Consider the following 19,348-nt stretch of genomic DNA (forward strand, 5'->3'; position numbering starts at 1 on the left):
CGCCGACCATATGTACTACTATGTATCATGGTTAGAAGACGATATAGTTGGGGACGTCAAACCAGGAATCAATCTAAAGGATAGGATCATAGATAAAGTGGCGGAGGCACAGGTGAAGTACAAGAGGCTACACAAAAGGGTGTTCGAATCTGAAGCTAAGCATATGGAGCAACATAAAGTAAACATGGAGGCGATAAGGGAATGGAAAGATATTTCCACTAAGTCGACAGAGAGATTAGAATACTTGGAGCAAGGACTGATGGAGCAGGAAGGGAAGATGAGAAAGAGACTTTGGGATTGTCAAGGCATGGACGACGATGAAGGAGGAAAGCTGGCAAAGGCTTACTTGTTGCTGGACATGCACGATCTGGGAAACATGATTGATGGGGTCAAGAGAGCCAAGCATGGAGAAGATCCTTCAGGGACCAAATATATTAGGAGATGATATTCTTTATTGCTTTTTAGATTAGATTTTGATATAATAAGGCTTAATGCCATTAGTGACTTTATTATTATTATTGTCGATTTAGTGAAAGATTGTTTTGGCTTATTTTCGCACTAATGAGATGAAGCAAATGTTGGCATCAATTTTCTCTAAATCTATGTATCACTTAGGCCTACCTCAGGCACAATGAGGTTCCCCAAATTAGGACGTGAATTATTGCATGACTTTTGTGAAATATGTTTAAATATTGCGAACACTCTTTTATTTCACCTTACTGACTTGGTTACCTTTTGTTTTTATTTTTTTATTTATTCTCATTCCCAAAGGTTGGTTCGTTCATACTGGCATCATCATCATACCACACTAGATCCAGAGGTCCTCCACCTTCTCCTCCACCTAGCGACCCAAAAAGCAAGGGCAAGGGCAAGGGCAAGGGCAGGGGCAAAGGGAAGATGGATGATTTAAGTGGTATCCAGAAAGATAATGCTACTGTGGCAGAAAATGTTGAAACTTAGATGGTAAAAGCACTCCAGGGCATAATGAGTTGGTCTTATGTTTGGAACAGAAAATCCAGTAACTACAGGGTGAGCTTGAACAAGTCCGAAATCTGGCAAACCTTTCCCTTACTCTCAATGTTCCCGACATCAACCAGCAAAACCCAACTACCCTAAAACAAACCCCGCCACAAAACATACAAAGCCGGAATCTGCCACCCATAGCTCTGAATCCTCCCGCACCACACCAGTATCATAATCCCGCACCTCCACAAAACCTCAACCCACTACTAGTGTAAACCCTTCAACAACACCTCTATCACCCAACTCAATACCCGCAAACCACTACTTATCAAACTCCCCAAAATGCACCACAACCTACTCTCGATCCCCAAAACTCAACCAACGATCATCCATATACCCAAGTTCCAGGAACTCATCAAAATAACCCGATATATATGGAAACCTTACCCCATCCCCACAGCAAACCCTATGCATACCTGAGCCGACTGAGAAGGACCCGCTCATTCGAAACATGACAGAGGAGCTTAAGAAATATATAGGGAAAGTCCAGAGTGTTGAAGGTGGGAAAGGCGTTGAAGTCTTAAACAATGAAGATTTGTGTATTCATCAAGATATAGAACTGTCGGAGGGTTACAAACCTCCCAAGTTTGAAATGTTCGATGGCACTGGTGATTCGAAGGTGCATTTAAGAACCTATTGCGACAAGCTTGTAGGAGTGGGTAAGAATGAACAAATCTGCATGAAACTGTTCATGCAAAGTCTTACAGGAGACACCTTGTCTTGGTATATCAGTCAAAACCCGAAGAAGTGGGCAAATTGGGTAAGTATGGCATCAGATTGCATGGACAGATTCAGGTTCAACAAAGAGAACGCGCTAGACATTTTATATATCCAAAACCTCAGGAAGAAGCTGGTAGAAACCTTCTGTGAGTATGCTACTCGTTGGAGATCAGAGGCCGCAAAGGTAAGGCCAACACTTAAAGAAGAACAAATGAACAAGTTCTTTGTTAGAGCTCAAGATCCGCAATAATATGAAAGGTTGATGGTCATCGAGAATCACAAGTTCTCAGACATCATCAAGTTAGGAGAGAGGATAGAAAAAAAAAATTCAAGAGTGGGATGGTGACTAATTTCGAGGTGCTGCAAGCCACAAATAAAGCCTTGCAATTAGGACGTATCTCAAAGAAGAAAGAAGTGGGTGCTGTGATGTTAGCCCAGGGCCCTAAGTCTCCCCTCACATACCAAACACCTCCACCCACATATCAACCCTCACCCCCAAAATACCAATACCCTGCCACCACCTGCCATACCTATAACACTGAACCTGCATATTACCATTCACCTCCACCCACCCGCCAAAACTACCCAAAGCCATGCCTAAATTTCGACTACAGAATTCCTAGAAAATGCACCCCAATTGCTGAACCCATAGCCCAACTATGTGAGAGACTGAAGGCCGCTAATTACGTCACCCCTATTCCTGTTGTTGCTATTGAGAACCCTTTCCAGTGGATCAATCCCAACAAAACTTGTGCCTATCATTCAGGCCTGAAGGGTCATACCATTAAGGAGTATCGTATGTTAAAAGACAAGATTCAGACACTGATCGACACTAAGGTTATACAAGCAAAGGAAGTCGCACCGAATGTCCGCAATAATCCTCTCCCGGATCATAGAGGTAAGGGGGTGAACGTGATAGAAACTGATGATGAATGGGATCAGGAAGGGTCAATCAGACTCATTCGAGAGGGAGACACTCCTAAAACATCTCCGGTCACCCTTACACCAGTTGTGGTACAAACCCAGGCACCATTTGAGGTCGAGGTAGCTACACCCTTCACTGTAATGGTAGCTCCCACACCATCTTACAAGTCTGATGCCGTCCCAACGGATTATGTTGCGGAAGAGAGAATAAAGGGAAAAGCAAAGATGGAAGAAACAGGTGCCGCGCAAGGTATGACTAGAACTGGTAGAGTTTACACACCTGAGTATCTGGGAGGAACGAGCAAAGAAGCTGCACCTAAGTTGCCTGTTGTTGAGACAGGCACTAACGATTATTGGAGGAAGATACAAGCAAGGGAATACTCTATTGTTGACCACCTGAACAAGATTCTCGCTCAGATATTTATTTTATCATTGTGGAGAAATTCAGACGCACATAAGAATGCCTTGATGAAAGTGTTAAGTGAAGCTTATGTACCTGCCGACATCACTGGTGGAGAGATGAGTTACCGCCAGAAGGGTTGAGTCACAACAAGGCATTGCACATCATAGTGCAATTTGAGGACAAGTTCATTGCCAGGGTCCTGATAGATGGAGGTTTAAGCCTGAGCAAATGATCGTTAACCACTCTAAAAATATTAGGTAAAGGCCTGCACGAGATACAGATGGGAAGCATGAATGTGAAGGCATTCAACGGATCTCAGAGAGCCACTATCGGAGAAATCAACCTTGATCTACAGATGAGTCTGACTTGGTTTAATGTTGAATTCTAAGTGCTAGATATATCTGTTACTTACAACCTATTGTTGCGACGACCATGGATACATGCAGCTGGGGTAGTGGCTTCTACTATGCACCAGGCTGTGAAGTTCGAATGGAATTATCTGGAGGTGATTATTCATAGAGATGGAAGCAACCCTATCTACACCAACCAGACCATTCTAGTCATCGAAAACAGGATGAAGTTGGGCAGAAAAACATATCAACGCATTGAGCGGGTTAACGCAATTGAAAATGATCGATGGTGGAGCAACAAGATAGAAAGCATATTGCTGTGGATGAGATATGAACCAGGCAAGATTCTTGGCCGAAAGATTCAAGGGATCACAAAACACATACAACCATAATATCATGGCATGACCTTTGGACTCGGGTATGAATACATCGTGCAAGAGTATCGGGATTGGATACCACCATGGCGTGCCAATTACTACCCGCTGGAAGCACCCATACCACCTTTACACCAAACATTCCATCAAGCTAACATGATGTGGGGATCCGAGGAAGATGAGATTTTGGCCGGTATGAGGATGCTGTTTCTGGACGAGGAAGACATGGAATGCAGTGTAATTGTGGAGGAGGAGGAAGACCTTACCATTCAGACAGTGGGAGAAGGATCTGTTCTCAAGACATGGACCGCTACACCATCCCGGGTTCGCTGAGTACCTGGGTAGCCTGGAAAAATTAGCATGACTTGTTTTTATATTGTTTTGAGCATTTAAGACATTTTCAATATTTTGTTTTGAAATAATTACTCGAGCCATCGAGTCGTACTTGTTGACAGTTTTAAGCTTTATTAATGCATTATCGCTTTTCGTATTTATTATTATCTTTCTACATTCTTTTCAGTGTAATTATTATATATTCTGATAAACCTATGACTGTGACATGTAATAAGACAACGCAACATAAGGACAGGGATTCAGAAGATCTGGATGATGATATAGTACCTGAGGAAATTGTCAAAGAAGTAGAAAATTTTGAAAACAAACCAAAGTCTAATTTGGAGGAAATTGAGGCCGTTAACTTAGGGGATTGTGAAACAGGCAAAGAAACTCACATAAGCATTCATCTATCACCGTCAGAGAAGGAAGAGTATATCAGGTTCCTAAAGGAATATGAGGATATTTTTGCATGGTCCTACGATGATATGACTGGGTTAAGCACATCCACAGTAGCTCACACGCTACCTACCAATCCCATATGTCCACCGGTAAAGCAGAAGCTCAGAAAGCTCAAGCCAGATATGATTCTGAAGATAAAAGAGGAGGTTTCCAAGCAAATCAAAGATAATGTACTTCGAGTGGTCGAATACCCGACCTGGTTAGCCAACATTGTGCCGGTTCCAAAGAAAGATGGGAAAGTTATAGTATGTGTCGATTACCGAGATCTGAACAGAGCAACTCCTAAGAATGATTTCCTGTTGCCTAACATACACATACTGATCAACAACTACACCAAGAATAAACTCCAATCCTTTGGGGATTTCTTCGTAGGATATCATCAGATTTGGATGGACGAAGAGGATGCCGAAAAGACAGCCTTTATCATACCATGTGGGATATATTGTTACAAAATGATGCCGTTTGGTTTGAAGAATATTGGGGCCACCTACATGAGGGCCATGATGACTATCTTCCATGATATGATACACAAGGAAATATAGGTGTACGTGGATGATGTTATCATCAAATCCAAAAGGAGTTCAGACCACATAGCAGACCTAAAAAAGTTTTTCGACCGACTCCGAAAATACAACTTGAAGTTGAACCCCGCAAAATGTGCCTTCGGAGTCCCTGCTAGAAATTTACTAGGTTTCATCGTGAGTCGCCGAGGTATTGAGTTAGACTCGTCAAAAATCAAAGCTATCTAGGACTTGCCACCGCCAAAGAATAAGAAGGATGTGATGAGTTTTCTAGGATGCCTCAATTATATCCGTCGTTTTATAGAACAATCAACGGTGATATGTGAGTCGATCTTCAAAATGCCGAGGAAAGATGCTGCAACAAGCTGGACTGAAGAATTCTAGAAAGCCTTCAAAAAAATCGAGGAGTATCTATCTAAACCGCCCGTGTTGGTCTCGCCAGAGCTAGAAAGACCTCTGCTGCTTTATCTGTCCGTGTTGAAATGGAGCCTTTGGCTGCGTTCTGGGACAACATGATGAAACAGGGAGGAAAGAGCAAGCGATATATTATCTGATCAAGAATTTCATACCTTACGAGGCCCGATATTCTTTGTTGGAATGCACCTGCTGTGCTTTGACATGGATAGCCCAAAAGTTGAGACATTATTTTTGCGCATACACTACATATCTCATATCAAGGATGGATCTACTAAAATACATCTTTCAAAAACCCATACTTACGGGTAAGTTAGCAAAGTGGCAGATATTGCTAAGTGAATTTGACATCATCTATGTGATTCAGAAGGCAGTCAAGGGGCAAGTATTGGTTGATCACTTGGCGGAGAATCCCGTAGACGAGAATACGAACCATTGAAGACGTATTTTCCTGACGAGGAAGTGTCATTTGTAGGATAAACTATTACCGAACCATATGACGGTTGGAGGATGTTCTTCGACAGAGCAACAAACTCCAAGGGAGTGGGTATCAGAGTTGTTTTATTGTCAGAAACAGGTCAATATTACCCGGTATCCGCAAAACTCAGGTTCCCATGCACCAATAATATGGCGGAATATGAGGCCTGCATCTTGGGGCTTAGGTTGGCCATCGACATGAACGTTCAAGAGTTGCTGGTAATCGGTGATTCTGATCCTTTAGTACACCAGGTACTAGGAGAATGGGCTATTAAAAATACTAAAATATTACCATACTTGCACTGTGTACACGAACTGATCAAGAGGTTTACTAAGATATAATTCAAACATGTTCCAAGGATTTAGAATGAGTTTGCAGATGCATTAGCTACCTTGTCTTCCATGATACAACATCCAGACAAGAATTTCATCGATCCTATTCCAATAGGAATTCATAAGCAACCATCTTATTGTGCTCATGTTGAAGAAGAGTTTCACGGACATCCATGGTTCCACGATATCAAGGAATACTTAGAAAAGAGAGAATACCCAGAGAATGCTACTCACACTCAGAAGCGCATGCTTCAAAGATTGGCCAACCATTTCTTTCAAAGCGAAGAAATTCTATATAGAAGGACTCCTGATTTGGGGCTGTTGCGATGTGTGGATGCCAAGGAAGCATCTAGATTACTCGAAGAAATATATGTCGGAACTTGCTGACCTCACATGAACGGTTTCGTTTTGGCCAAGAAGATATTAAGAGTAGGTTATTTCTGGATGACTATGGAGACAGACTACATCAAATATGTTCAAAAGTGTCACTAATGCCAGATACATGCTGATATGAAACGAGTGCCACCCAACAAACTCAATGCAATGATTTCACCCTGTCCTTTCTCTGCTTGGGGCATGGATGTCATCAGACCAATTAAACCTGCTGCCTCAAATAGATACAGGCTCATTTTAGTGGCTATAGACTACTTCACAAAATGGGTTGAAGCCGCGTCCTATAAGGTTGTGACTAAGAAGGTCGTAGTAAATTTTGTCAGGGATCGCATTGTCTGTCGATTTGGAGTACCTTAGTCAATCATTACTGAAAATGCCGCTAATCTCAACAGTGACCTGATGAAAGCCATATGTGAAACATTCAAGATCAACTATCGAAATTCTACAACATACATGCCGAAAATGAATGGAGCCATAAAAGCCGCCAACAAGAACATCAAGAAAATATTGAGGAAAATGGTAGACAATTACAAGCAATGGCACGAGAAGCTACCATTCGCTTTACTCGGTTACCGAACCACAGTTCGTACATCAACTGGGGCAACCCCTATCTACTGGTCTATGGTACCGAAGCCGTTATCCCTGCCAAAGTGGAGATTCCTTCCTTAAAAATCATACAGGAAGCCGAGCTCAGCGACACAGAGTGGGTACGGAACCGGTATGAACAAATAGCTCTCATTGATGGTAAAAGAATGAACGCAGTGTGTCACGGTCAACTCTACCAGAACAGAATAGCAAGGGCTTTCAATAAAAAGGTTAGGTCAAGGCAATTCACACCGGGGCAATTGGTGCTGAAACGAATCTTCCTACATCAGGATGAAGCAAATGGGAAATTCTTACCCAATTGGCAAGGCCCTTACATGGTTCACAGAGTACTGACAGGAGGAGCACTTATACTTGCAAAAATAGATGGAGAGATATGGCCAAAACCTATCAACTCGGACGCAGTCAAGAGATATTATGTTTAAGATTATGTTTGCCCTTTCTATTTGATGTAACATGAACTACACTTGACTTGATTCCCGTTTAAGAGGGGATACGTAGGCAGCCCTGTGTGTTCGGTCACTTCATAATAAGCTCTTTATTCCCCCTATGGTCAGAAACTGGGGCAAGGTCTCGAGTTTGTCAGATCTCATCATGTTTAGGGTCACCAAAGAAGTGTATCACAAGAAGTACGCATATAAACTGGGGCAGAATTTTTAGGAGGGTCCTCAAAATTTCGGACTGAGGAGGTTACAATGTCTCAAAACGCGTCACAGTCTCCGATTCGAACGTTATTTGTTTTATGCATCATCACATATTTTGAACAAACGACCTTGTTATATAAACGATTTATCAAAAATGTATATCTTTCAAAACATTTATTTTCTGTAGTAGCCAGACGTTACCCAGGGTGACTCAAATAGGACCTCAAGACAGGAGCAAAGGCAAAGAAAGGAATTGAGAGCACGAACCAACCTTCCCCCAAAAAACTCACAATTTTTCTTTGGATACAGGCACAATGGACCTAACAAGAACGTCTGCAACTATATACATACAACAAGATCACTATCTTCACACTGACAGAAGTTGCCAAATGCAAACGTGTCAAGCTAAGAAATACTTTGCCCTCCTGCATTTAATCATTGCTCTTCTTGCATAGGGCTAAGCACTGCCCTCATAATTTCATAAGGCTAAATGTTGCCATTCTCTGCATGAGACTAAACATTTTCTCCATTACATTGCATGAGGCTAAGCACTGCCCTCATCATTGCATAAGGCTAAACGCTGCCTTTCTCTGCATGAGACTAAACATTGTCTCCATTACATTGCATGAGGCTAAGCACTGCCCTCATCATTACATAAGGCTAAACGCTGCCTTTCTCTGCATGAAACTAAACATTGTCTCCATTACATTGTATGAGGCTAAGCACTGCCCTCATAATTGCATAAAGCTAAACACTGCCTTTCTCTGCATGAGACTAAACATTGTCTCCATTACATTGCATGAGGCTAAGAACTTCCCTCATCATTGCATAAGGATAAACACTGCCTTTCTCTACATAAGACTAAACATTGTCTCCATTACATTGCATAAGGCTAAGCATTGCCTCCATTATTGCATAAGGCTAAACGATGCCTTCCTTTGCATGAGACTAAATATGGTCTCCATTACATTGCATGAGGCTAAGCACTGCCTCCATAATTATATAAGGTTAAACGCTGCCTTCCTTTGCATGAGACTAAGCATTGTCTCCACTCTTTGCATAAGGATAAGCATTGCCTCCATCATTACATAAGGCCAAGCATCGCCTTTCCTTGCATGAGACTAAGCATTATCTTCATTCCTTGCATGAGGCTAAGCACTGCCTCTGTTATTAAATAAGGCTAAGAATTGCCTTCCCTTGCATGAGACTAAACACTGTCTCTGCTATACTGCATAAGACTAAGCACTGTCTCCTTTCTTTGCATAAGTCTAAGCACTGCCCTCATCTCATACAAGACTAAGACTTGTCTTGTCTCGTTCTCGTATATGATTAAGTATTACCTATTTCCCCTATTAAACGATTGAGATCTCTGCATCTTTGCATTTCATGTGCTGAAATATCGCCACATTGTCCGAAGGCATCATAGTCTGAGGGTATCATCCTCATAGCCCGAAGATATCATGCCATGGCCGGAGGATCTCTCGAAATTGCATATCATTATTCAAAGGCGTCATAGTCCATAGGCACCATCCTCATGGCCCGAGGACACCATTCCGTGGCATGCGAATCCCTTATCATACGCTTCATGGCCCAGGACGTCATGGTCTAAGGGCATCATCCTCATCATCCAAAGATAACTCTCATGGTCCGAAGAGAATTTGCATCATGTTTAAATTTTCACAGTAACCCCATATATATATTCGCGTGCATCGTGTTTTAAGTTTTGCAGGTAACTCGGGAGGTAACCGTTCTACAAACAGGAGCAATTCTCGCTCCGATTTCCGTGCACAGCGTTCACATCCTTCGATCACCTCAAACGTAACCGACAATTAGCTATTGATTACCCTCTGTTCTGTAACCGCTTAAGTAATCACCTTATACATCTGTAACGTTCAAATTTGCGTTCATAGATTCACCCAAGATTATCAGTTACTCACGACCCTATAATATCCAAAAGATCCTTTGCGAAACACACAACTACTCTTATAACAACTTCATCGGTTTCATTCACCGTTGGATCCATAACTACACACGGCCTGATTTCCGTAATACTAGGGATATGTAGGCAACTCAAAAACCAAGGTTCGGTCCCCATTGTTTCAAAAACGCATCATCCCCCGATCATTTCGGACAAAATTGGTCATCATTTTCTTTACCCGACAGCTTTTGATACCCGGTTTTGCCCTCACATTTTATAAATATCATGTATACTTTCAAAATATTATTTTGCATTATTACCTAATTTACATGGGTCATATAAGTATTTTTTATAATTTTCCATAATTTTTAAAGCTTTAAAATTGATTTTTTTGCTTTTAAATTACTTGAATATGTATTAATTACCCCTTTAAATTATTTTGTGATGAGTTAATCATCCAAATTTATTATTTACATTCACATATATGTTTCATAATAAATTACTTCATTTCATATAATTATATTTCTATTTTAAGCTATTTACACAATTTTGTAATAATAGCCTATATGCTATGCATAATTATATTCTTATATTTGTGCCCAAATAACATTTTTATATTTTTACAATGTTAAGCTATTATTTTCAAATAATTTACTACATAAATAATATTTTATTATTTGTTAATTACTTTTAATAAATTATTTTTTGATAAAATTTCGTGTATTTAAATTATGGCACAGTTTTAAAGTGAATTTCGGACCAAAAACAAGCCCAAAACATTTGGCCCGCTTCATTTCGCCTTCAACAGCCCAACCAAACGACCCCTTCTCTATACCCGATCGGGACCCGTTTTGTGACCCGCCCCATCTCTCTTTTAATCTTGGTCGTTGATCTCAAATGATCAACGACCCATAAACCATCCCTCTCTTTAATTAACCAAACTCACCCAAAAACCCTACCACTTATCAAAGACCATCGCCCTCAAACACTCTCCTCTCATCTCACGCCAAACCCTAACCGCTTCACTCCAAATCCCGGTCCGTATCCAAGAAAATATGAAAATCTCCCATATTTCCTTTCCTTTTTCTGTACTCACAACATTTCTTTCCTTTTTTCTTGACACTACTCGTTTGGTATGGAGTTATTTAAGGAAACCGGTATTTGGGAGGTTTCTTTGGCTCAGATTCTTGATTGTTACCATATTCTCAACCTGATAAATTCACCACCAGGCTATATGAGACTGATTTTCTTCGGCCAATTTGTGATTTCGGGCAAAACTAGGGTTTGCCTAATTTTTTTCCTAATTTGGTTCTAAATCGATTCTGCATGCTCTTCTTTCCTTATTTATGTTTGATTGACTATGTTTCCTTGTTTGGATGTTCAATTTTTGCTACTATATAACCCTTCCCTAATTTCTCTTTTGGAGACATTATTACTGCTATTACTCTCACTCGTACTACTATTCTAAGTTCGACACCTTGGCCGGCTCAAAGCCAAAGCCACCAGAATTTAACTGTTGTTCTTTTCTCGGTGCGAGCATTGCTCGGGGTTCACTTGAAACTCGTGGAAACTCTAACACACTCGGATTTTGGGAGTCCTGTTGTTCCTTCTCTATTACTGCTGACTAAACTACCATTGGCACTCGATTTTTCCTTTACTTCCCTATTAATCTGCAGCTGGTTAGTGTTCCTCGCTCTTATAATTTTAACTATTTCCATTCTATTTATCTATATCGTGTGTGTTATGTGTACCAATATCGTTTGAACTTTCATGAGTAAGCATGACTCAGTTTCCTTGCTATTTGTGAACCCCCCCAACACTATATTGTGGTAGGCTTTATTGTAATCCTATTATCTTAACGATGTCCTATAGTTTTATGTTCTCTAGTATCGAACTTGATAGGCCTCAACATATATATTGTACTCTCATTATGTGTATTTGACTCGAATGGATTCTGTATTTCTTAAGCGTTACCTGACTTTAGAGTTAACCTTCAATTTTGTATAGTTTCATCTTCCATGAGTCCCTGTATCACCTTAGAGTTTTTAGCCTTCTTGAGATGATTGATGTTTACCTAAATTTGAATGTGTTAAGTCTCTCACATTTGAACTAAGTGGGTGTTTGTAAGTCGATTTGGACTATGCCTACTAGTCTGCCTGCTTTTAAGAAGTCTTGTTTGATTACCAATTAGTTGTGACTATGCCTTCTTTATATCTCACACTTGGTACAATCATGAACAAGCTGATAACTTTCCTTAGAATTAATCCATGATCGAATGAGTTATTGCATGCCAATACTGTTTAAAGTTTTCAGACCAAGCATGATTTATACCTTTAGTGAACCCCAACAAAGTTTTAATTGTTCTATGTTACTGTAATTCTGTTATCATGATGAAATTTTGTCATGCTAGTGTTAAATTTACTAGAGTCTAATGCCTTTGGGTAATCCTGGATGTACAACTAAACTTATCATACATGATCAACCTGCAGAATCTCTAGTTTCTTTAGAATTAAACGAATACCTTCTAGTTACTCTGTCACCCTATGGAACTGTGTCTATATAATTATTTTGTAGGACTAGTTTCAAGCATGTCTTACTTTAGACCCTCATGGTAAACTTTCTATATGTGAATTCCTATTGAATCAGTTCTGTACCATGTTTGTTTTAAACCCCTATCTATTGAAATCTCTTTGCGAGTTTTTGTTTTATTCTTATTCATGTGCTTCTTTACCTCTGGGATATCATGTTTAACAACTCCAGTTTCTTCATTAGCTATAACACCTAAGTATTCCCCTGTGTATACGTCTATATCTTAAGTTATTTGAGTAATTAGTTTGTGTGGGCTGTTACTTGTGGCATTTGTTGTTGGTTACTGGGTAAACAAGACAATTGTCTTCGCGTTTGGGCCTGGTTTGATGGGCCATATGTGTTGTTGGACCTGGGTACTGGATTCAGGCACATTCTAGTTATCCTTGTGAGCTTGGGATTTGGGTATGCTGGTTGTCCGGAGAGCAAGACTGTTGAAGGCCCAGAAAGTCAGAGGATTTCTTTGTGTGGGGCTTTTAGTTGTCCTATTGGGCTTATGACTGTTTTATTCTGTTTGCATTATTTATTTGTCCTGTAATAATTTGTAATAACGAATAATGGGGAGATTAGTAAAAGAGGGGCTGGGGTATTCTAATACTAGCATAAAAAGGGTAGAAAATATGCCTATAGGGTTTATGTGTTCTATTTGCTATTACGTCCAGCATGCCTTACCCGTTGTTTTGTTTAGTGTATGTTGCACTAATAGGAACCATGCCTATAGGAATCACGTACACACTTCATTTAACTCGTCAAAATATGCTACACTTGTTTCTATGTCTACTATTCAATGCTTTTAGATTATATGCCTATAGGATACAATAATGCAATACTTTCGCTAATCTAAATACCATGACTATAAGGTTTAATAATTGATCAACTGCTTCATGTTGCTTTTGCACTGCCTCACTTAAATAGCATGCCTATAGGGATAACATGTTATAAAATCAAGTCTAATTGTCAATTGTTAGAAATCCTGACTATAGGATACGATTATATGCCTAGAAAACCTGTTTATAAATCAAGCGCTATTAATTCTGAGCTTTCAAACAGTTTCACTGCCTCATTGCACAAACAATTTAGAGATCATGCCTATAGGATTTGTAATACCTATAATCTGCGGATTCATTAGTCTGAAACAACAACGCTGCTTGTACGATACTGGAATTCAGAATCACCAAGAGGCCATGCCTATAGGACTTAATGACTCTAAGTCTTAACTCTGAAATTGTCTATTGCTTAATATAAGAATCTGATCACATGCTTTTGTGCCTATGTGTAGAGGTCAACTTGAGCCTTTCATTGCAATTGTGTGCAATCCTATCTGTTTTGAATGTCGCCTAATTTTATCATTTTGAGCAACCTAAGTAAAGTCTAGAACCACTTAATAGTAGGTCCAAAGCCTCCTATACCATAGGAATGGGACGGGTAGTGCACGCATAGGATACCTTTAGAATTGAATTAGAGCGCCTTTAAGTAATAACTTCAACACAGTAATCGGGTAGCAGGAGAGTTATTTGCAAATAGGTGCCCTAACGCACCTTAAAAATTATTAGGTGGTGATTCTTCTCTTTTAATACCCATTTAAAAGAGTTGTCACATGTCAAAACCCGCCTTCGTGAGAAAAAAGGGCGCGATAATACCTCTACTCAAATATTTGAATTACTATATATTGACATATAGGGTCCCTACCATGTCACTACTCATGATAACTACAAGTTCTTTATCATATTAGTGAATGATTTCAGTAGGTCCACTTGGACACATTTACTAAGCAGTAAGATCAATGCTCTACAAGCCCTTAAAGCCTTTATAACCATGATTGAAAACCAATTCAATACTTCTGTAAAGACTATCAGATCTAACAATGGGATGGAGTTTACCAGTCATGAAGCTACCACATTTTATCAATCCAAAGGCATCATTCATCAGAAAACCTGCCCCTACACACAACAACAAAATGGGGTAGTAGAGAGAAACCACAAATATCTCCTAGAAACTACTAGGGCACTTAAGTTTCAGTCCAAATTACCAACTAGATATTAGGGAAAATGCATTCTGACAGCCACCTACTTAATTAACAGATAACCTACTACCTACCTAAACAACAAATGACCTTTTGAACTTTTGTAACACAAGAAACCCAATTACTCTCATTTGAGGAGCTTTGGTTGCCTTTGTTACCCTACTATACCTAAGGTGCACAGGGATAAATTTGAGCCAGAACAACTCCTCATGTCTTCATAGGCTATCCTTTTGGGACAAAGGGTTACAAAGTACTAAGCCTAGCCACTAGGAATATACATATCTCTAGAGATGTGATGTTTTATGAAAATATCTTTCCCTTTACTCTAACTCCTAAGAATATTTCCCCATATAATGTCTTCAAATCAGTCACCTTTCCTACTTATATTGAGAGTGAAAGTCCACTTCCTGGTGTTCAAAGTGCTGTAGATATCACATCTTCAGGTGTGCATCAACACCCTGAGTTCTCTCCTATTAATGACACTTTAACACACACACCTAACATCTCATTCCCTTATGACTCTGTCCTTGCATCTTCATATGAAGTTGCTAGTCATTATTCACCCACATCTACTCAATCAGAAATAACTATAATCAGGAAGTTCAACAGAACACACAAAAATCCTACTTACCTCAAAGATTATATTTGTACCCTTCCTAACAGAACTCAACCTGCTACCTCTCAATGCTCACCTTCTTTAAATGCACTTTTCTCTAATCATAATCACATCACCCCTGATGATCTATGTTCTGAAAGTCAGCACTTAGTGACAAATGTTAGCCATGATAGTGAGCCATCCTCTTATGGAGAGGCAACACTTAATCCTGCATGGCAAGCAGCCATGACACAAGAATTTGAAGCTCTTCATGCCAATCATACTTGGGACTTAGTACCTTTGCCAGTTGAAAAATAGGTAATAGGCTGTAAATGGGTTTATAAAGTCAAGCATAAAGAAGATGGAAGCATTGAGAGATTTAAGGATAGACTAGTGGTGAAAGGTTACACTCAATAAGCAGGGATTGACTATATAGAGATATTTTCCCCTATTGTCAAGATGACAATATTTAGAGCCTTAGTTACTGTTGCTGTGAAGAAGGGCTGGGATATATTCCAACTTGATATAAACAATGCATTCCTTCATGTGACCTATATGAAGAAGTATATATGGAGGTGCCACCAGGTCTTCTGATTGATCAGTCTAGCTCATACAGGATGGTTTGCAAGCTAAACAAGTCTTTGTATGGACTGAAACAAGCCAGCAGGTAGTGGTATGCCAAGCTAACTGAAGCCTTGTCATCAATGGGGTACAAACATTCTGAGAATGAATATTCACTATTCTCCAAAAAGACCTCATCCTCCAGTATCTTTGTAGCTGTGTATGTTGATGATGTTATCATTACTGGTACCGATTCAGTGGAGATAGCCAACTTGAAGGCATTCCTTGATAACCAGTTTAGGATCAAAGTCCTAGAGAGATTTCACTATTTCTTAGGCTTAGAAGTTCTTTACAAGCCAGATGGTATTATCATTTCTCAAAGGAAGTTCACCTTAGACTTGTTAAAGGAGTATGATTATTTTGCCTATAGCAACTTATCTTCCCCTCTTGATCCTGCTCTGAAATTAAAAGCCAATGAAGGCACTCTTCTGCCAGATCCCACATATTACAAAAAACTAGTGGGCAAACTGAATTTCTTAACCAACACCAGACTAGATATAGGATACAGTGGATATCTCCTCAGTCAATTTATACAAGCACCAGAGATACACACTTGACTGCAGCTTTCTATCATCTCAAATATCTTAGAAGTCTAACAGAGATGGGCTAGGCTTGAGCCCAATGTATAATAAACCAAAACTTGAAATGAACAGCCCATATATGCTGTATCTAGATCTCTATTACGTGGGATGGAAATGCTGGCCCATCATACAAGGCCCCAAAACTGGGCCACTCATCATTAAGCCCAAAGGTAAAACATATTCATGCCTGAATTTAACTAACTAAGATATAAAGCAATTTATACATTAGTTCATATACATATAAGCACATTATGAATAATTACTCGAGGGAATTACCAGAACACATGCTCTAGAATGCCTCTAATATTTTCGATCATTCAAGCACCTTCACACAGATCAATATCAAAATGAATTTTACAAGTCCAAACATCTGCTTATCCTAGTGATGTGTGTAAATCTAATTACAAGAGTGGCCCTAAATGAATATTACAATAATAACTTCTTTGAAAAATCATCTCTCTAAATTATTAAACTCCTCTAAACGAACTACTAGAGATAATACAAATGTTTGCCAAAACAGTTCATAGCTTAGGGCATTAGAATAACAATTTCTTCTACCTGAAGTCATTTTTGTTCCTGTTTCGCACATATTTCAAATTGACAGCATATAAGGATACATTCAACTCACAATCATTAGAGTTCAACAAACACATCATGTATCCAATGAAGAATGACAAGATTATGAACTAATTTGACACCAATTCAAGTAGCATAAGCAACCAGATCAGGTGGAATGAAAATCATCAATCCAAATGACACAGTCAGGATTCAATTATGAACAAACTTGAATATATATGTTGAGATGAGTACCTAGCTGTGCGAAATTAAACCAGAGGACACCAAATAAAGGCTGAAGGAAAAAAATTTGGAGATCAACAAGCAAGTCCAGTCAATAACAAATGAATATCACTTTCGAACTCAGAATATTTCCCAAAACTTCCTAGAAATATGCAGCAATGAAGAGAAATTGAAAGCAACTTCTGAATCTTTTTTTTTTTGGTTATTTTTTTTTAATTTTTGGAGTTAAGTTCTTCAGATCTGAAAATTTTTATTCTCAAATTTCAGACCTCCTTCTAAACGTGAGAGAGAGTGTGAGTGAATGAGATGAAATATGTGTCTAATATGTGTCTAATGTGTGTGAGGGGAGGGCATCTTTTATAACAGATTTTCTAGCTGTACATTCTGTTATTCCCTTTCTTTTTTACCCCTTCTTTTTCTGTTATTTTCTCCTGAATCCCTCAAGTACCCGACCACTCTTTCTTTTATTTGCTAAACAAGTCCTCCCAGCTATATCTTTTTCTCTACTGCCCTCTTCACCTTAACCCTAAATTCAAATCCAATGGATTTACTATCAATAAGACAGACCCACTTCCCCTTGAATTCAAGTAAAATCAACATTCTCGAACAATCAACAAAACAGCCAAATCAAATCAAGCTCAAAACCAACTAGGCAATTTTATCAATTAAACCTAATTAATAATGTACTCAACTAAATTAGAAATTAATTAGCTTATGAAACCATGTGATTAAGCAGGATTCTACAATGACAGGATCATTTTCAAGTTTCAACAGTCATTGGCCTAACCAAACACATCAGCATACAATTGAGGATAAAAGAGCGAAAAAGAAAAAGAAGATATACCTAATGAGCTCAAAGAAAACGACAAAGGGGATCTCCAGACGACTCCGACAGGTCAAACACCGGTTGACCAAAATTTGACCATTAAAAAAGGACCAAATCTTACATCAATTTCAAGAGCTATCCATTGATGTAAATTTCAACTGTAATCGTGGCCAAATTGATCGAGAAACGGGGAAAGGGAGAATTTCAGATTTTTAGGATTTTTAGATCTACTATTCATGGAGTTCTAGGAGGATTTGAGGGATGAGATTAGGAGATTTGGAAATAAGAGGAGATAGAGGTTGTTTGGTGAAGATTTGGTGGCGTTTGGAGGTGGACCGCCGCCGTGGGCGATTTCTGGCGGGCCGCGGGAAACAGTGAGGAGAAAAGAGATGATCTGGGAAAGGGTTTGGGGGGTGTGGGGTAGCCGGGTCTGACACTTTTAAGGGTTTGAGAGGCGAGTTCCGATCCGTTGGATCAAAAGAGATTAAGGGCCAAGATTGGCCGTGCCCAAACGATGTCGTTTGAGTTAGTAATGGGGCTGGACCAGATAGAAATAGATCTGGGCTGCATCCGAGGTACTTGGGCTATTAGAGACTGGCCCAATTTGGTGTTCGAAGCAACAATATACCTCTTTTCCTTTTCTTTGTTTCAAATTTCAGATTTAACCAATTGATTTAAAGTCCAAATTTTGAACTAGTTTTGCAAAAACTACCTATTTACTTATCTTATCTAACAAATAATTAATTAACTATGAATTATCAAACTAAAACTAATTTATTAATCAAAATAACTAATGTATTATTATTTATTAATTATTTTTGGTATTTTATCAATGCAATTAACATGCAACTAGATGCTAAAAAATACAATTAAAGTCTAAAAATGCAAAGGATGAAAGCTAAAATATTTTTGTCATTTTATGATTTAAAGTACATCTAAATATGCATGAAAAATGACAAAATAAAATGCAAAACAAATTAACTAAAATATAGAAAATTTTCTAAAATTCTAGTATAAAATAATCAAAGGCTATTTTGGAATATTTTAGGAGCAATTTTCATATCGGGCAAAATTTACGTGCTCACAAGCTTCATTCCACAATGTTTGGTACTATTTAAAAACATGAAAAGAAGAGCATAATCGAACTAACTATCAACATCTTAATCCAAGATTTTGACTTATACCCACTCATCACACGCTATGGACAAAAAGTTGGACTAAAATTTTGTGTCTAAGAAAATTTCTTTGCTCTAATTTTATAGTTATGAGAGAGAAAGGAGTTATGGTGAGGATAATTCTTTTGTTCTGATTTGATTGATTGACCTGAATCATACACCATTTATATTGACTTGATTGGCCAAACATATTTGTTTACCCTTAAAATTGGTTAACAATTAAACTTATAGTGTGGCTCTAAGAACAGGTG

At 38.9% G+C, this 19,348-nt stretch overlaps 2 protein-coding genes across 2 annotated transcripts; both read left to right on the top strand.

Moving 5' to 3' along the window:
- Window positions 1-7,263: 7,263 nt before the first annotated feature.
- LOC138899705 (uncharacterized) lies at window positions 7,264-7,755 on the top strand. Its single transcript, XM_070186389.1, has one exon. The coding sequence runs from the start codon at window positions 7,264-7,266 to the stop codon at window positions 7,753-7,755; it is 492 nt and encodes a 163-aa protein (XP_070042490.1).
- A 7,041-nt stretch (window positions 7,756-14,796) lies between these two features.
- LOC138899706 (uncharacterized) lies at window positions 14,797-15,414 on the top strand. Its single transcript, XM_070186390.1, has one exon. The coding sequence runs from the start codon at window positions 14,797-14,799 to the stop codon at window positions 15,412-15,414; it is 618 nt and encodes a 205-aa protein (XP_070042491.1).
- Window positions 15,415-19,348: the final 3,934 nt, after the last annotated feature.

The sequence above is a fragment of the Nicotiana tomentosiformis genome, chromosome 10 (genome assembly GCF_000390325.3).
Source record: "Nicotiana tomentosiformis chromosome 10, ASM39032v3, whole genome shotgun sequence".
Taxonomy (NCBI): Eukaryota; Viridiplantae; Streptophyta; class Magnoliopsida; order Solanales; family Solanaceae; genus Nicotiana; species Nicotiana tomentosiformis.

Coding starts and splice junctions, on each gene's coding strand:
- LOC138899705 (XM_070186389.1), top strand. CDS start 7,264: ATGGCACGAGAAGCTACCATTCGCTTTACTCGGTTACCGAACCACAGT.
- LOC138899706 (XM_070186390.1), top strand. CDS start 14,797: ATGTTTTATGAAAATATCTTTCCCTTTACTCTAACTCCTAAGAATATT.